This window comes from Vanacampus margaritifer, chromosome 9 (assembly GCF_051991255.1).
Source record: "Vanacampus margaritifer isolate UIUO_Vmar chromosome 9, RoL_Vmar_1.0, whole genome shotgun sequence".
In the NCBI taxonomy this organism is placed as follows: domain Eukaryota; kingdom Metazoa; phylum Chordata; class Actinopteri; order Syngnathiformes; family Syngnathidae; genus Vanacampus; species Vanacampus margaritifer.
This window is the reverse complement of record NC_135440.1, coordinates 4,581,156-4,600,803: the sequence shown is the minus strand read 5'-3', so window position 1 is coordinate 4,600,803 and position 19,648 is coordinate 4,581,156. Positions and strand designations below refer to the sequence as shown.

At 44.0% G+C, this 19,648-nt stretch overlaps 1 protein-coding gene across 12 annotated transcripts in view; it reads left to right on the top strand.

Annotated features, from left to right (window-relative positions):
- The window catches only part of LOC144057691 (serine/threonine-protein kinase ULK4-like), a 119,010-nt gene that overhangs the window by 85,330 nt on the left and 14,032 nt on the right, over nt 1–19,648 (top strand). For 3 of the 12 annotated variants that reach the window (XM_077575538.1, XM_077575535.1, XM_077575534.1), the window contains one exon: nt 5,606–5,708. The exons of 2 other annotated variants lie outside the window; for them this stretch is intronic. Coding sequence is in view for 7 of the 10 variants with exons in the window: in XM_077575535.1 (XP_077431661.1) it covers nt 5,606–5,621 (16 nt within the window). In the remaining 3 variants the exon portion in view is untranslated. Of the gene's footprint in view, nt 1–1,704; nt 1,755–4,086; nt 4,363–5,605; nt 5,709–19,648 lie in introns of those variants that run through there. 7 more of the 12 variants (XM_077575528.1, XM_077575530.1, XM_077575532.1 and 4 more) reach the window with 7 other exon arrangements.

The window sequence follows — 19,648 nt, the reverse complement described above, 5'->3', positions numbered from 1 at the left end:
AAATATGATCATACAAAGGCTTTACAAGTTTGTACAAAAAACTGATTTATTTCACCTTTATGTGTGGTCAAAATGCCATTGAAGTTAGCAATTTCACGCAAGTCTTGCAGTGTTATTTAGGTACGTTAGCAACTTAGCAGCTACTAATAGGGCCACAGACGCCGTCATTTGTGCCATAAAAAGTCTTATTTGTGGCGTTGGTCAGTTATAAACCATAGCAGCACAAACGAACGAAACCGATTATTTACCCCACATTTTGCGTGTGGTAAATGTTAGCATCTGCTGATTCAGCCACCATGTACAAAGTGCCCTATCACGTATTTTGCTTTCATTTAATAACGATACAATCGAGCTACATCTGCACGACTTAACTGATTCAGTAACTTACTCACCTGTTATGAGTGATCTCTACACAAGCAATGAGGAGGAGCCCAAATCCTTGTTGTTCACCCTTTTCATGACTTCTGTGATCCATTGGCTCTGCATTGATCCTTTTTTTGCCTCTTCTCGTTGTGGCACCTAGTCCACAATAGCTGTCAAACATTGTTAAAGTGTGCCGTTTGCCGTTTTTTTCAGTGTTTTCTATGCTGCCATAATGGCTGCGCCCATTTTGGGATGCGTGACTTCAATCTCTATTGCACGTCATGTGAGCGTGTTGTAAAGCCAATCACAAAATGGGATTTAGTGGACCGTGTGTAATGCTTCATATGATTGGTGGAGATAGGAGACATTGACGGCAGCTTTTTCTTCCATGCCAAGTATTTTAATCGTTTTCATGCATTTAAAAACAAAATGACATGGTTTTGAAAATGTATCAAGTAAAAAGTACATATAATCATGTTAAAATGTAACAGATAAAAGTAAAAAATAAGTACTCAGGAAAGTACTGAAAAAACTACTCAAGTACAGTAACAAGGTATTTGTACTTCGTTACGTCCCATCTCTGATCCCAGCTTATTTTGGGCAAGAGGCCTGGTGTACTGAATTGCTTCCATTATTCCTTCCTAACACGTTAAAATTCTTAATTCATTATCATAACGGAACACACAAACATTCATTGTCATACACTTTCTTGTGCATGAGTGTGTGTGTATGAGGGTGCACACATCCAACACACAACACAGGGTAATTGTTTTTTAATGACAAAGTAAATCAGTAAGAGCAATGTCATTTTTAATAAAACCAACCATATTTTTCGCTGTCTTTTGAGTTTTAACTTTTGTACGTTTTTGCTCATTTATTAGCATGTTATTCTTCCTTTCATTGTCTACATCATTTGTCAGCGCACTGGTAGGTCTGGTTGACTGGAGACATGCAGGAGGGCTCTCATTAATTTAAGTAACAGTTCACAGCCTAATATACATGGTTACACTCTACATTCTAAGTAAAACAAACTTGAGTTTGGGGAAAGAGAAGCTGATTTGTGTAAGGAGATGTGACAACATTTAACAGACACTGAGGAACTTATACAAAAAAAAAGACACATGGGAAACCCAAAAGCAGTCAAGAAGCTGATTGGACGATATATGACTAATTGATGATGAGGCCAACAACTACAACTTAGGGAGTGATGGACTCCTAGCTAAAAAAAGAGCAACATCAAAAGAAAGAAAACATAATCAAGTCCTGAACCTTACTGGAAATGTGTGTTCATGCATGATTAGCATTTATTTCAATATGTATCATATCATTTCTCTTTCTCAGGTTGATCAATAACAGTAGAGTCCTTCCAACAGTCTTTCACCTCATTATGGTAAGAAATTAGTAGCTTTCGTAGTAGTAGTAGTAGTAGTAGTAGTAGTAGTAATAGCAGTTTTTATTTATTTGTAATGTCAATCACTTTTGTTCATCCAACCATTTTTGTAAACACTAAATGAAATTGCATATCATATACAAACCCAATTCCAATGAAGTTGGGATGTTGTTAAACATAAACACAATACAATGATTTGCAAATCATGTTAAGCGAATATCTAATTTGATATTTGATACACTACAAAGACAAGATATTTAATGTACAGCAACTAATAATTAATAATAATAATAATGATAATAATAATAATGCATCAGATTTATATAGCACTTTTCTTGACACTCAAAGACACTTTACAATGGATACATTATTCATGCACTCACATTCACACTCTGGTGGCGGTAAAATACTGGGGTAGACTGAAGGAAGCGTGGCTGCCGGTGTGCACCTACGACCCTTCCAACCATCACCAAACATTCACACCATTCATACACCAATGTAAGTGGCCCTGGAGGCAATGTGTGTGAAGTGTCTTGCACAAGGACACAACGACATATGACTTGACTTGGAGAGAGCGGGAATCAAACAGTCAACCTTCCGGTTACTGGTAACCTGGCAAGAGCCAGAATGATAATTGTGATTCACTCAAGGGAGTTCTTCACATTATCAATCTGGAACTTCACTCGGCAGATAAGTTTGGGAAAGGAGGGACATGCTGTACAATACTTCGAGCTAATTGGACGATGCGGCATCTTGTGCACGTTTATTTTGACCAATCAACAGATGAAAATGTCGTCTTCGGTCTCATCTTAGGAAAAAAAAGAAAGCACGAACATCTTTACCAGATAAAAATGCACGAAGCGCCTCTCGCTGTTGAACATTCAACAAGGAAACGGTGAGTAATTCTGCGAGAACAGAATTAAGAGCAGACACAATTGCAAACTATACCAATAATAATAAACATTTTTACTGTAAATGAATACATCTCAGTGTAAAATGCAGTGAATCTCATTACCTTTCTGTGGCAAGCCAGTGTGCTCTCGATGTTATGCTTCATTTGAGTGTACACTAGATATCCTACTTCTCCTTTCTCTCCTACTTGCGCCTTATTACCTTCATACTTATATTTATGTAAAGTAGTCTAAGTGGTATCAGCCCTTTTGAGGATTGCTGTAATTGGCAGGCATAGCGAGCCATATTGAGTCGGAAGGGTTAATAGAGTGGAAATACGTACCCCGCTATTAGAGTTTACACACACAATGCCCATAGCTTGTGTGTCATCAGCCAAGCACAGCGAGGTTTCCAAGTAAGCTGTTTATTTTATCTGACCTTTCATGCTTTCGTGCGTAGGGTCTATTTCACCTGTCGACAAACACACAATAATCTGTTTGCACCAAACCCATACACAGTTCCAGGAAGCAATAGCCAATATTTTCACACACAAATGCACGTCCACATCCTCACCAAATAATCAGTGTTCTGCTTGGCCGCCTGCCCTGGTTCCAACTAGCTGATTCGGAATGTTAAACAGTCTTATACAACAGCCTGATTAACTCCTTGCTTGATTGTTTACCTGTCTGAACTGGTCATGTCGAGATCTGTTAGTGTCGGCTCTATGGCTCCTGCTTGGATTGATTTTTATTGTCAGAATCACTCTGATCTGGATTGATTGTACCTGTCACTGGTGATCACACCAGCCATGGAGAACGTCGCCTAATTGTGTTTGCCCAGATGATGAAGTAGTTCTGCTGCAGACATGAAAGGACTTCAGGATGCTGAGCAAACTTCACAATTGGTTGCTTGTAGTGCCCGAGGACACAGAAGTGTGTTTGGAGTGGGCTAATGTGATTGATATCCACTGTGACTCCGATGTTCAGTTTGCAGCTCACACTTTTTGAGTGTGTTAATTTCTTATGATACATACATTCTACGGTAATTCACACCCCATAAGACATGTTATTGACCTCAAGCCTAGAGCCTTGGTGTACAGCCAAACTGAGCTCCCTCTGCTTTGGTGTAAAAGTAGGATTAATTGTGACGCCGGCAAAGTTATGTCTAGTGTGTAATTGTATTGGAGACCCACAAGGTTAGGTGGCCCCCAAGCCTGGCTTCTTGGTTTTGTGTTGAGGTTTACAGTTTTTGACAAGACATTAATTCAAGAAGACACAAACTATTGTTTGTTGTCCATTTTTGTTTCTTCAAAGTTCAAACGCATGTTCCTCAGCTGTAAAGCTCGCAGTCATTGCTTTCAATGTTGTTCAAGATTATCCTCCATGGCTAATTAGCCGATAAAGATCAAAACAAATGTGCTTTGTCATTTGTTGTTCTGACAGGCAAGCGGTTTTAGGTGTGACTTGATGCAATTGTCTTCCGCCTCAGGCTACTGCACATGATAAGGACCAGCCAGGCTTATCGGGCCATACACAAATCATACTGATGCCCACAGACCCCGCAGGCAGGACTGGTGTATCTCTCAAAGGATCAAATCCTGAAATGAGGGCAGAAGATGTGAATTAGGAGGGACACAAGAAAATCTTAGACGAGAGCATGAGCAGAAAGAGAAGGGCAGGACTGAGTGTTTGAGAAGAAAGGAGGTAGGAGAATCCGAGGTAATTTTTCTCTTAACATTATAATGTGAACCAAAAATCCTTGTATCTTGTACTATAATGTAGGGTGGGAATCAGTTTGATGTATCAGGTTTTTTGGGGGCCATTTTGACTTTTTACAAAAACTCCAAAATATCAATTTGACAGGGAAGGACCACATGTGTGGGTTGCTCCATCCAGGCTGCTTACCTGGCATGAAGGTGTGTAAATGGCAGGCGAATGCGAGTGGGTGACTGCACAGCTGCGCACCTTTTCCCTCCTATGCACATGGGAGAATATGGCCCGTCATTTTCGGTGATAGTTTTGTTGTTACGTATTAATCGCAAAGTAATATTTCTAATTTATTTATGTTAAATTGCCAAACATTTGAAATGTATTTGTGGTCGTGTTTGAAGGACCACTTCTTCCAAGTTAGGAATTACCTGCATATCATTGTCATTTCCTGTTTTCGTTTTATTGAAGGGGGAAAAATCATGTTAAATCAGAAATCAGATCTTTGGAAAATAATTTGGGGATTATTTTCTAAGGCTATATTGCTCAGACCAAATATAAGGTGTTACATGATGGCTTTGATTGTTGATTACAGTGAACTCTATCACGAGGAATACATTCAGACCCTGGTGAAAATCTGTCATATTCTGTAGAACAGTCATATAAAACAATATTAACAATAGTAATATTTTTACCACTCCCACACGCTATCAAACTGTAGTTAATAACTATGAGGGAGGTAATTAACTCATTCCGGTATCAAATGCTGCCCCTAATAGAACAAACAATCATCAAAATGTATAGAAGAGTTTTTCCCTGAGAAGGTGATTTTTTGTTTGTGTTTAATAAACTTTTGTTCACGATTCTGCATCTGGGTCCTTGCCATTGACCATGCCGCCACATGCTGTTTCTAAATCAATGACTGATGACCACTTTGAATGACGGACCCCCATTATTCTGAGGAATGACAAATACAATGCAGTTCAGCTTGAAATGTTTGACGGATTGACAATGACAGAAGGGTGTCCTGACTGTTGACGATTGCCGATTGACGGGCACTCAAAATTCATTGACGCGTCCACTTCTGGTCATCAACTTTATCAAACCAGCTAATGTTTTTGCATGTGTGTCTGTGTCTTAGTGTGCAGTGAAAACTGTATCTAAATGTGAAAACATTTATATGGGTAAAGCTGTAATGTCCAAGATGATGTAACGTAACACTCGTATCATAATAACCCTCACTTTCCTTTTCTAGGATGACAGAAATATAGCCAGTGGGATGGTTCGGAATGCCGTTGCCTTGCTGTGTAATCTTAGTGAAGATTCGTTTTTGAACATGAAGCCCGAACACCAAGAAGGTAATATACTGTATCTGTTAACAACAGTGTTGGGCAAGTTACTTCCAAAATGTAATATATTTCATATTACTAGTTACTTGCATTTGAAAGTAATATGTTTCTTTACAATATTACTGTGTAAAGTAATGAATTACTCAAGTTTAAAGTTACTTTTTTTTGAAAATAGGGGATTAATTTATTTAAGCATGATTGAAGTAAATACAAATTTTGCAACCATAGCTGAAAAAGTTAACTTGAAATGAGGACCTTTAACTATATAGCGTGGGTTATAGTGTGAATTCTTTTTACTATACTGTGGGAGATCAGTGCCTTTGATTCATATTGGTAATCAAGATGTGTTTTTCAGATATTTGAACTGTGTCAGTAAGGTGGGGGCTTTAGGACCCAGATGCGGGAAGGCAGAGGTGCAGTCCAAAAAAAAAGGTTTTAATTTCTAATCAAAAGCTAACTTCCAAGTGCAAAATAAACGGAACTAACAAAACATGAAGCTAAACATGGCAAAACAACTTAGGCAAAACTAACAGCATGACATGGATCCTGATAAGGCAAAAAGGTCAGCGTGACGTGGCGAATGACTTAAGACAGTGGCAACAGCAACAACAACAAAACATGAACTTGAACTATGACTTGGGAGGGAACAAATAACAGGCAGCATGACATGAGGAAAAACGTACAAATCACAATGAACCGACACAGACAGAGGGGAGACAGCAGACTAAATACACCAACACTAATGACACAACAAGACACACCTGGACCAGACACAAGTGGCTGAGGGCACTGATTGGATGACACATGAGGGTAATGAGGAAACAATCAGGGATCAGGGTTGACACACACACCACACGAGGAAGGGCAAGTGACCAGAAACGAGAGGAGTCAATTTTCAAACTAAAACAGGAAATGACAAGACAAGGGGAAAACACAAGCTAAACATGACAGGGAGTAAACAAGACTGAAAATAAACATGACAAACTGATATTTGGTCCAGTAAATAAATAATCCCAGGCTGTACATCATTAATGAAATGATCAACATGTCAGGGAGGGGGAGCTTGAGGACCCAAATGCGGGAAGACAGGGTGAGGAGGCAGAGGTTCAATCAAAAAGAGGGATTTAATTTCTATTCAAACAAAAGACGATCTTCCAAATTAAAAGATAAACCAAAACTAGAACCAAAACATGAACCAAAACATGGGGGGAAAAACAAGCAGCATGACATGGGGAAAAGACAAGGCAAAAAACGGGCAGCATGACATGGGGAAAAACAGTTAAAGAACAGCGCCCACCTGGCCTGGAAAGGAATGGGGTGAGTCCTGTGGCAGAGGTAGGCAGGGAGTTATGGGCAAGCTCAACCCAGACCAGGTGATTGCTCCACGTTGCAGGATTCTGGGAGACAAGGCACCGTCGACCGGTTTCTAACTGTTGGTTGAGGCGTTCAGACTGGCCGTTAGCCTCAGGGTGGTACCCTGAGGTTAGGCTGGCTTTAGCGCCGATTAAGCGGCAAAACTCCCTCCATAAACGAGACACAAACTGGGGCCCCCGGGCCGACACAATGTCTCTAGGGAACCCATGAACTCGAAAGACGTGGCTAATCATGACCTCAGCCGTTTCCTTGGCTGAGGGAAGCTTAGGCAGGGCTATGAATCTGACCATTTTAGAAAATCTGTCGACTACAGTGAGAACTGTGGTTTTACCTCGGGAGATGGGGAGTCCTGTGACAAAATCCAGGAATATTTCTGCCCATGGTCTAAAACTGCCACGTTGTGTCAGTACACTTAGGCCCCCTCGCCCTGTCTTCCCGCATTTGGGTCCTCAAGCTCCCCCTCCCTGACAGAATGAACCGACCAAGGCCGTAAGGAACCATCCTTTTTCCCCACAAAAAAGAAACCTGCTCCCGCTGGTGATGAGGAAGGACGAATCAGTCTAAACACACAGACACTTAACGACACAACAAGACACACCTGGGCAAGACACAAGTGGCTGAGGGCACTGATTGGATCACACGAGGAAGGGCAGGATCTTACTTAACAAGACCAAGGAAGACACACAAGGAAAACAGAATCTAAACATGACACAACATATGAGCAACATTAATTTACACACAAGGGAAAGATGAGTTTATATTGCCAAATGCCATGTTCGTTTTAACAGTAACAGTAACACAATGTACTTTTTTGATGTATTTAAGTAAACGTAATCATTGGTCTAACAAATAATTGTGATAGATGAAGTATAATTGATAACTAAATTGAAACATGAAGTATTAAATTGACATTTGTAGCAATAATAGAAATTAAACCCCGCATGCGCTTCATTTATTATTCATTTATTATGACGTGAGGTCAACATATGTAGACGTCTCCAACTCTCCATACGTCGCCTCATTAACCCCCCCCCCCCCAAAAAAAAAAATTCTATCTCCTCCTGCCTCCCTACTCTGGCGATACGAGATTGATAAAGCACGGAATTACATATGAATCCATGTGATAAGGTGATCCCCGACACCACGTGGGGACCATATGTACTTCTGTAAACCGTCACTTGCCTTCAGTGCAGGCGGCATTGTTTCGTTTCCCCACCCGGGAGGCCATGTTTGTGTGCTTGTGTGAGTAAAAATAAATTTGAACGAGTACATAAGATAAATAAAAAAAATTAAATCCGAATTGTGCAGCACGCCCTGTAATATGAACATAGCATAATTATTTAATGTGGCGTGCGGTAGTTTTTTTGTTTTGTTTTTTGGTGTGTGGTAGTTTGTCCAATGGAGTTTTTTAGCATGACGTCATCGGCCACTGGAGCTCTTCTCTTGGCTCAGAGACAGACAGATTTGTATTTTGCTCACTAACAGCCAATCAGAATGATCATGATCATCATTCTTGACAAGTGATGGCACATTCATTCAAATCTCATCTAAAAACAAAATGATGCTTACTTCTTCACAGTTCTAAACTCAGTTTTTGTTTTACTTTGTTTCTGCTTGTAATTTGAATGTCTGGCGTCTTATTTCATGAAACCATGACAACAAATGGTCTCACAAACGATGACTTCTCAGCCATGCACGGAGCTGACTATCGTGTGAAAAGAAAGGAATGCTGTCATAAGTGAGGTTCCGTGTGATACCCGATGACTGCTTTAATTAGTTGCTCATGTTGTAACTATTGTAGTAGATTGGGTTTTAACTTATGGCTTTTTCCCAAGATGTACCTCGTTACTGCCTAAATGTAATATATTACTGCAATGCGTTCCTTTTGTAACATGTTACCCCCAACACTGATTAACAATAATATAATGCCGCTTTTCCATTAACCCCGCATGGCAAGCTACCACACCACACCACACTGCACAGATCGACACTACACGGCCTCCATTGCATTTCCATTACAGCAGGCATGCGGCAGGAATGGGGCTGGATCATTTGAACTGTCCAAGCCAAGCTCTGCCATAACATTTCAGGAGTGGCAAGTCGCGCCAACATTTAACTCTATTTACAATTTCATATCAATCACAATACATGAAATACAGTATTGCGATCTTGATTTCACGACCGGCTCGCAAAGCTATTTCTGAATGGAGAGCTCAGTCTCATTCATTTAACTGCCGCTGGAGCTCTCATTCAAGTGAATGGGAACACACGAACGACCAAGCAAGCGGTGTGCACTCGCGATTTTTTAAAAACCACAATCATTACAAATCCATCCACAAGTACCTTTTAAATTGTAAATATAGTTTAGCGTTGTTGTAAAACATTATTATATTTATTGTTTATACTGTATTTTTATGACTTTGGCAAAGACCTGCAGGAGCCTCTTGCCTCACTTGCATAAAATAAGGAAATGGGCAAGCTCCATGGCATTGCTTGCTGCGTTTCTGTCGACCAATCAGATGACAGTGACGACACGGCCCCGCTTGGCGCCAGACGACCGGCGCTGCAGAACCACCTGCGAGATGGTTCTAAAATGAGGTTCCATTTTAACCGCTCAGCCCCGAAAAAGTCAGATGGAGACGCGAACGAAAAAATGCCGCTTCGGTGTGGAACCGGTCCAGTGGAAAAGCGCCATAAAATCAACACAAGATGTGACTTGTCCTCTCTCAACATAAGAACTCATGACTGCTTGTTTGAAGCTCATTAGAAGCGTTGTAAATTCAAAGTGGGTCAATAGGGTTGATCTCAAATGATGTCACGTTTTCCTAATTATGCATAAGTCATTTTGGAAGAGAACGACGTCCCAGGTGTGAAATTTCAACATGGTTCAGCGGATGGTTGGGCGGAAAAAAAGCAGCTTTTGTAGAAAGGTAAGATTTATTGTATGATCGTTGCTGCCATTCCGGTGCAGTCGAGATGACTGCTAATATTGTGTTGGTCACTAATTTTCACGAAAACGAAACACATTAAAGTCACGATTTTCATTTAATGATTTTAAGCCTACCTTGGGCTTTTTCTTCTGTCTAGTTGCTTTTGTTAAAGTGGCATGGTGACACAGTGACCGCTTGCTGTCATATTGATCATGCTTTTTTAGTGGGTCGGCACGTCTTGTTGACTAACATTCCGAGGATGCTTTCCAGCCGCGACGTGGCCTGTGCTTCACTTTTCTATTCCCACTGGTCACTCCTCTTAACCCATTAAGGCCTGAAGCGCTTGGCAAAACCTGCCTCTAAGGCTGCGTTCAGACTGTAGCCATATCTGACTCCAATCGGATTCCTCCTCAATACAGATTCTTAGGGCTGACTGTCCAGGTTGTTTTTAGCAAGTGTCCAAATCCGATCTGGCTCTGTTCAGACTGAGCCACATTATTGACATCTGACAGGTTGCTGTATCAACGACATCGAACGGAGGCGGAGCCCAGCGCGTGGAGTGTTTGATGTCATTGTGACGCTGTTTACCGCTTCCCATTCCTCGCAAACGCGTTAAACGGTTTTATTTTATTATTTTTTAATTGTATTTTTTAAAGCAACCATATGTCTATAGCTACGGCCGGGCATTAATTCGCTATTTCCGGTTGCACATGTGAAGAACTGATGGGGTAGCGAGAAAGTCAGCGCAAGTCATTGTATTTCCGGCTGTGTATGAGTGGAGTCAACAGGGTAGTGCAGCCGTCAAGGCGTTTGACTGCCAAGCATTCGAGGAACCAGCCAGGCAGCGAACCCATTGGATATTGACAGCGCGGGCGCATTTTGTTTTTGCACGCGTAGAGTGATGTCACGGACAGTCAAATCGATATCATGTGCTTTGGGACTGTTCAGATTGCAAAAGAGCCATCTACTTTGAAAATGAATGGGCTAAAAATCGGATTTGGGCTGGCAATCTGAACAAGGCCTAAAACTTAGGGGGGACTTTAGAACAGGCGCGGGCAAACTCGATCCTTGAGGTTTTGGATGTTTCCCTTTTCCAACACAAGCTGATTCCAATCAACAGGATCGTTATCAGAGTTATGCAGAGCTTGCTAATCAGCTGATCATATATCAGCTGTGTATTTTCACTATTTTAACTCTTTGACTGCCAACCATTTTCAGAAAAGGGATTCTGTGGGTGCCAGCTGATTTAAGCATTTTGACTGATCTTTCAAGGTCCACAGAAAATTTTGTGTTTGGACTATGGAAACACACATACTACCAAATGAAAGATTCTCTCTTTAACTCTCATCTTTCATCAGAAAAAAAAAGTTTGTTTCTACCTTATTCCGTTTTTCAGTAGTCAACAATAGAAAATGATTTGTTTCACCCAAATGCTCTGTTTTGGACCAAAATACGGAGAAATCAAGCTTTTTGTGAAACGATATTATTTCATGCACTCTAGTGAATTTGACCTTTTTTTTCCATGAATGATGCCACAAACACCTAGACAGTGCTTTACTTCTGTAAAACACTACCACCAACAATGAAAAAGTGTTTTTTGATAGCAAAATACATTTATATACATTCAACAATTTGACAAAACAATTTGAAAAAACAATTTGACAAACAATTTACAAATGTGTGCAACTGTGGTACTATTTACAATTGTGTGGATGTTTCAACTACAGTTTTTCTTTTTGTAACACTCCCCTGCGTGCAAGGGGACGCAGCAGGATTTGCAAAACAGATTAGTTTCACTGCGATTGTCCTTTCGCGTGCAGACGCTACACTTTCTTGCCGGCCTTATAGCTTATGCGGGAATAGCAGGTATATATTGCAGTGTGTGTTTGGCCATGTTGCCATCAAGTCTACTCTGAGGATCATGATACGGTGACCTGGTGTTACGTCTGGCTTCCTCATGTCCTTCAGTTCCTATACCGGGTGGTAGATGTTCTGATCCATCTTATCCACTCCATTCATGGTGGCATCGTAGTCCAGAACCAGTGTCTTCTCCGTGATCAGACTGTACCCACTCCTCCGATGAATATGCATTGCACTCGGGGTACTCTTCATCGTCCGACTGAACGTCCGCCTGTGCAGAAGTGCTCGGTTGTGCTTTACGACGTGATCATAGCCGCCGCGTCAACGCTTCCAACTTCGGCGTCAACCTCGGAGTCACCATCATCATCATCGTCGTCATCAATGTGCTTTAGCATTGGTCGATGCTTTTCGTCTTTGAAAAAAATGCTCAAGCGTGAGCTGCTTGCAACCGGTCGCCATTTTCGCTTCCTCAGCCATTCTCCCCTCAACACTCTAGCTCCGCCTCACGTCTTCTACTGACGCCTACCCGATCTTGTCCAAAGAGAGTCATCGCTGCCATCTAGTGCCCAAAAATAGTCATTATACTAACTAGATCTGCTTGATACTTTCAGCACAGCTGGCCAAGGCTTTCCTTCACCCGTCCCCCCCCCCCCCCCAAAAAAAAAAAAAACATAGTGAAACTCTTTTAACGTCTTTGGCAGCCCTCTTTAGGATTTTACTAAACGTTATTAAACGTTTTTGGCAGTCAAAGAGTTAAAAGTGTTGATTTGACTGTGGAAAGTGTGGAGGTATATAAACTCTGAACAAGTGTTGAAATCAACTCTGTGAGTCAATTCATCACTGAGCTTTTTGCTGTGTGTCGTGCGAGAGCAAGGCACAAGATGGTGCGTTCAAAGTTCTATACAGTGTTCCCTCGTTTTCCACTGTGGTTAGGTTCTACAAAATACCCGCAATAAATGAAATCCACCAAGTAGTTAACTTTATGTTTTGCATTTATTATAAAAAAAAATTAACCACTCACCACACAGTTTATACACTTTTCTCATCGAGGCATTTACATTTTCTCACATTTCTCTCTTGTTTAAATGTACTTAATGTTCAGACCTTCATAATTTTTTTTATAAAATAGATACATTACTGTAAAAAAAAATAAAAAATACATGCAAAATTGCACACAAAAATCCGCGAAACAGTGAGGCCGCATAAAGTGAACCACATTATAGCAAGGGAACACTGTATTGGCATCAGAAAATTGCATTGCCGTGTTAGTACTCTCATTTACCGATACCGCTGTTTTAATGTCTTACCGGGGCCTCTCCCGATACTGGTATCTATATCGACACAACACTAATAATAACACAACCTTTCTAACCCTTTAAACTACCCTGACACAACAATATAGACCAACGAATACTACACTTCCTTTCCACAATTAGACACTCTGACCACACAATTCGACCATAAAACACTACCGCCAGCCAAATCACCACCAACTCCTCGAGTTCTTTGGTATCCCTTGTGAGATAATTAGCAGCAGCCAGCATCATCATAGCTTGGTAATTTACATTCACATATCCCTTTCCTTCCCTTTCCGTCCTCTCATTTTCTGCTGTCTTCCTTGCTTATAGCCGTTGCTTTATTTGCTTATTGACATCCTTGTTATTTTTTCTCCTCTTGACCTAAACTCCACTTCTGAAATCTGCTCTTCTCAACTCCCATCTTACATTGTGCACTCTTTTTTTAAATTTATTTCCCTCTTCCCACTGCCCCATCTACCCTCAACTCATTCTCAATTTTGCACTCTCCTCTCCCTCCTTTCAGCTGGGGTTTACTCAAAATGTGGTGACGGCAAAGAAGAAGGGAGAGAGGAACTAGGAGGAGGGACGAGGAGAAGGGAGGAAGTGTGTATAATTGGTTTTTTTAAGGTGTGACAGAGTGAGGGAAGGAGATGGGGGCAAGTGTGTGTGTGTTTGTGTGTTGGGAAGCAATGAAATAGACAGTGTTTAAGGTTGAAATAGGGAGGTATGTGTTTATGTGCTTGTGTTGTGTTAGCCAAAGAGGGGATGTGTGAACAGTGTGGCAGTGGATGCAGGAGCACCGAGGACAAGCCTTCTGTGTGTGCGCGTGCGCGCACGTGTGTGTGTGTTTGTAGGGAGGAGAGATGAGGCTTATAATTGGGCAGATTTGCCTCTGACTGAGATAATACCCCCTGGGGAAGGAAGACAGAGGGACTAAAGAGAGAGGGATGAAGATGTGGAAGAAGAGTAGAGCTGAAAAAATTGTGAGAATTGAGAGGGAAGCTCGGCTGAGCCAGGAAAACGAAATGGGAGGTAGAAAGGGTTGCACAGAGGTGACAGGGAGGAAATTTTTTAAATATGGAGTAAGGATGCATTTAAGTGAGAAGAAAGGGGTGAGGGGATTTGGAGGTTAAAGTGAGGAGCAATAATGGAAGAGTGACAGTTTAGGAGAAGCTTCCAAGGCAAAAACAACTAACCTTTATTTGCCGAGCAGAGTGACTGTCTTTGTAGTAACATTATCACAGGCAGTGCTCAAAACAACTTTTTTTCTTTCAGACTTCATTTGAGGAGCAATTTTTTGCAGGTTAATACCAGGGACCTGGAGCAAGGGTTTTATTGAACAATAAAAATATTAAATATAATATTTTTATTGAACAATAAAAATATTAAATATAATGGCGAGATTGAATGTAGGGCTGAAGCTGTCAAATATTTCAATATTCTAATAACGTTGTATTTGGATTGATGGATTTTTTTGCTATATAATAACCAACCAATTAGTTTACTTTTTTATATAATTAACAGTTTATATTTTTTAAATTCACATAGCAGCAAACTTTTCTTGTCTAGAAACATTTTCTAACAGGGCAATTTCTAACAAATATAAATTTAAACTTAGCATTTAAATAAGATTTAGCAGCCCATGTGCAACTTTACTTGAGCAGCTAGCATTTTTATGCAACCTAATATAACTGGTTCATAGCTATGTTTATAAGCTTAGACCAGACTAGGTTTTTTTTTTGTTTGTTTTTTTACCAGGCATGGGACTGACATTGGCTGGGTATTGTAAGTAGCCTTGGATGCAGAGTGCAGTTTGCGGCATGCCGCAATGTCGGGTGGACTTAAATGTTTGACTCCACCCACACAGATTTTTCAAAATGGTTTAAACATTTTTTTTCCAGAAAAATTTGCAGCTTTAATGATGTGCCGTCTTATGACGTAAAGTTATTTTTTTAACACATTATAGAGCATCGAAAATTACAAACACATATGGACAGCTAATCAACCCCACCTCCTCTACAGAGTAGTGGGGCTTGTAAAACACAGCAAAAGAGACATTACAAAGAGTAACATCGTGGGATTCATAAATCACAGTGCTGTGAGAAAAATCAAAAATTAACCTGCAAACTCACTGTTGTCGGTTTCACTTCCATGATTTCAATCCAGAAGCTGGGATTTAAAAAGAAAATGGGCATAATTTAGTAGACCAAATCCAACAAGCATCAAATAACGGAAAATAGAGTAATTAAGATTGAATTTTTTTTTACCAAATATCCTATCACAAATTCACATATGTTATTTTCAATTTCCTAAACTGCGTTGCTATAGATCACATCTCCCGATCTGACACAATACAGATTGCAATGTATACAATCAGACCAAAATACGACCTGAGGCGATAAATCTCAGATGACCAGAGAGCTTTGAGTCAACAACTGGAGTCAATATCCATTCCTGTCCAGCAGATGTCAGCAGCTGCACAGGTCAATGTTCAAAGCAGGCACTGGGCTGTTGTCACTGGAGATCCCAGGAAAAGTTCATCAAGGCAGTAGTGATAAGAGTCCGAGATGTTTGCTCAAAAGGTTGATGGACATTATGTTCAACCCAAAACAACGCATAAGAGTCATTGAACAGTCACTGGGCGTGCGGATACACGGTGTACCATCCTAGTTGCTGTCTGTGGCCGCTTTACCCCCTCGAAAGTAGCCTTCGTGCAGCTTGCCGGCCACTCTTTACACCAAGCAGAGCAGGAGAACGCTGTCCGCAATCTGCCCCAAGGTTAGAGTTAGGGTTTTGGTTAGGGTCAGCGTTGTTGTAAAACATTATTATATTTATTGTATAAACTGTATTTTTATGACTTAGGCGAAGACCAGCAGGCGCCTCTTGCCTCGCTTGCAAAAAATAAGGAAATGGGCGTGCACCACGGCGTTGCTTGCTGCGTTGCTGTCGGCCAATCAGATGACAGTGATAACACGGCCCCGCTCTGCGCCAGACTGAAAGCGGTTCCGTTGTAACAGCTCGGCCCCGAAAAGTCCCATGGAGTCCGCGTGCCTTCTCTCAGCTTATCGCTACTTTACCGACTTGTTGCCTGCCCCGACCCGCGCGTCGGCTGCTCGGTTTACGTTTGCTGTGCAAGTGGCGTCCGCGCCCCCTTCTCTCAGCTTGCTACTGTTCACTACCAGGACTCCTTTGCATTCGCGATGTAGGGCCCCCATTGCTGTGTGGACTGTGGCACCCTCTTTGAGGCCTCCAATGTCCTGGATGATTGCTGCCCAAGATGCCTCGTTTCCAATCGCGTTGGAGAGACTCAGTCCGGCAATCCTCTTGTGGAGGACCCCAGTCCCCTGGGTCGCCTGTCATCCTCCCAACCTAGAACCCCAAAACGTCTTGGTGTGTCTTCTGTTGTGTCCGGTCCCCCCAAGAAGAAGGTGACGCAGCGACGACTCGCTTCAGAGGTGGGACGCCTGCAGACCGAGTTAACGGAGGTGAGGTCACTTTTGTAGGACCGTCAACCTCCAGTCAACCTGGTGCCAAGTCCAGCTACCATGCCCATACCGACGGCTTCGGCGGCTTTTTTTCACGATGCTGACAGTGAACCAATGTCTGTGATTTTGGGACTGAGCTCTCCGTCATACGCTTGGAGCTCGTCCAGCGAGGCAGGGGATGCTTCAATGCAGGCTGTCCTGCACAATGCCTTGGAGCCCCCGTGCTTGGATGTGCCTCCGCAGGCCCAGTCGGCATCTGAGAGTGCCTTATTCCGGCACAGGCGCCCTTCCTCTGCCTTTTCTGCGGTAACTGCATGCTTGCTGGAGGGATCTTGGGGCTCTCTCCCGCCTTTCTGCTGATGGCCGTGCTTTAGCAGCTATGCATGACGCTGCCAGTGTCGGCTTGGACTGGATGCCTGACATGGAGCCAGCTGTCGCGTCCCTTATCGTGTTCCCGGAAGAGACCCTTTGGCCGTCAGTGCGGTGCCCTCGACCCCAATGTCGGGTGACCGATGACCTTCTCACTCGGGGTTATAATAGTCATCAGGGTCAATCTGCCAAAGTCCTCTCTGATGCCCTCTCAGAGGCCTGACTTTATTGGGGTGACCTTGGATACCACAATTATTAGGGCCCACCCATCTTCTCGCCGGGTCGACGATGCTCTTTGCTTATTCGCGCTCTTTTGGGAGAACAAGCTCCTGCCTTACTTCACCTACTTACGGCTTTTGGGCACGCTGACGTTTATGACAGCCGGGTCCTGCTGGGTCTGCTGTCATTGCGTCCCCTACAGATTTGGCTGAATGGCTTCCACTTGCACGCCAAATGGCACCGTCACCAGAAGCTAAGGGTGTCACGTCGATGCCTCCTTGCCCTGGCACCTTGGAGAGACCGAGCATTCCTGCTAAGCGGCGTCCCACTGGCTGTGGCCCCGGGCTGCCGCGAGGCGGTCACCACGGATGCCAGCCTTGCGGGCTAGGATGCTGTCTGGCAGCACAGGATGGCTCGGGGTCGTTGGTCTGTGCGCAACAGGATCGACCATTTCAATGTACTGGAGCTGCGTGCGGTGCACCTGGCTCTTGTGCACTTCTTGCCATACCTGAGGGGAAGGCATGTGCTCATACGATCGGACAATACCACGACCATGGGGGCGGGGGCGGCTTGGTTGGTGGGGGGGTGGTGGTGGGGGTGCCGGGGTGGGGGGTGCTGGGGTGGGGAGGGTGTCTGGGGATTTGGGGACCTGGGGGCGGTTGGGGCTGGGTTGGGGTGGGTGGCGGGGGCGGGGGGGTCGTGGGGGGAGCGGGGGTTGTGGGCCGGTGGGGTGCCTGGTGGGCCTGCAGTGCCCCGTCCTGCTGCGTTGGGTTGGGGGCGCGGGCCGCGTTGGGGTGGGGGGCGCTCCTGCTCCGGGGTTTGCTCTCCGGCCGGTGGCCCCTGCGGGGCCCGGGGGTCGTCCTTTGGCGCGGCCGCGGCCTGGGGGGCCCTGAGGTGTTGCGCTTGCTCTGTCCTGGCGGGGGTCGACGGCTCCCCTCTTTGGTGGAGATTTTCATGCATGCTAGATCCACCACACCAGCATCTATCGAGACTCAGACACAATTTGTTTCTCCCTCAGGTCATTGATTCAGTGGAGGCTGGTGTCTGTGGATCTCACTCTGCTTCGTCTGTCCTTTCTACCTTTCCTCAGTTTCTCCTTTGGGCCCTTGAGGTTTCCCTGATTTGTTGGAGTTTAGATGTCTCTGGGGTTGGTGAAGGTTAGTGGCCCGGTGGGTGGTGTCTGGTCGGTGCTGGGCTTCGCTTTTCTTTCTTTTCTTTGATCCCCCTTCGGGTCTCCTGGCGGCCCCACGACTCTGGCTGGATTTTGAAGTGTTCGGTTTAGGTGAACGGTATGGGAATTCTTTTTTTTTTTTTTTCTTTCTCACGCACACACAAACACACATACAAAAAAAAAAAAAAAAAAAAAAGGGAGAACAATGATCAATACTGAGATCTCCCAGGAAAAAAAAAAAAAAAGGACAATACCACGACCGTGTTTCACATATACCACCAGGGCGGCAGCCAGTCCGCCCGGCTGTTGCAGGTCTCCCAGGACCTTCTCAGGTGGTTTACCCCCTGCCTGGCCAGTCTGTGGGCCGTCTAACTGCCGGGGGATTGGAACCAGCTCGCGGACTCTCTCTCCCATCGGGGTCCTCCTCCAGGAAAGTGGCGCCTTCACCTGGTGGTGGTGCACATGATTTGGAGTCGCTTCGGCAAGGCGGGAGTCGATCTCTTTGCCTCCGAGGACTCGACCCACTGCACCCTTTGGCTTTCCCTGTGGAGAACCACCAGCCATTTGGGTCAGGATGTGTTGGCCCAACCATGGCCGGAGTGCCTCCTCTATGCCTTTCCACTGCTCCCTCTGATATGGCAGACGCTTCAGAAGGTTCTACAGGAGGGGCACAAGCTGTTGCTCATGGCCCCCTTCCGTGGCGTCTCCCCAACAGGGAGGATCTCTTGTCCCAACATGAGGTCGGATTTCGCATCCCAACCCTCAATGCCTACGCTTGTGCGTTTGGCCTCTGCAAAGCCCGAACCGCTGCTGACCTGCTGTGCAGAACCAGTCAGGCGAACCATTCTCAAAGGGCACCATCCACTCGGCTGCAATATGCCAACAGGTGGAAGTTGTTGGTGGCGTGGTGTGGAGACCGCGGGGCGGACCCCGTTTCGTGTTTGGTTCCCACCATCCTGGATTTCCTGCAGTCTCTCCTGGATAAGGGCCGGTCTCCATCTATACTGAAGGTGTATGTGGCAGTGATTTCTGCTCATCACAGTAGAGTCGACGGCTGCACGGTGGGTAGCCATGAGCTGGTGTCGTTTTTCCTTAAAGGGGCTCTGCGTCTTCATCCCCGCACTACACCTCGGGTTCCGACGTGGGATCTGCATTTGGTGTTGCACGGCCTTTGCAGGCCTCCCTTTGAGCCCCTGGCGGAGGCAGACCTCCTGTGGGTGTCACACAAGACTGCGGTCTTGCT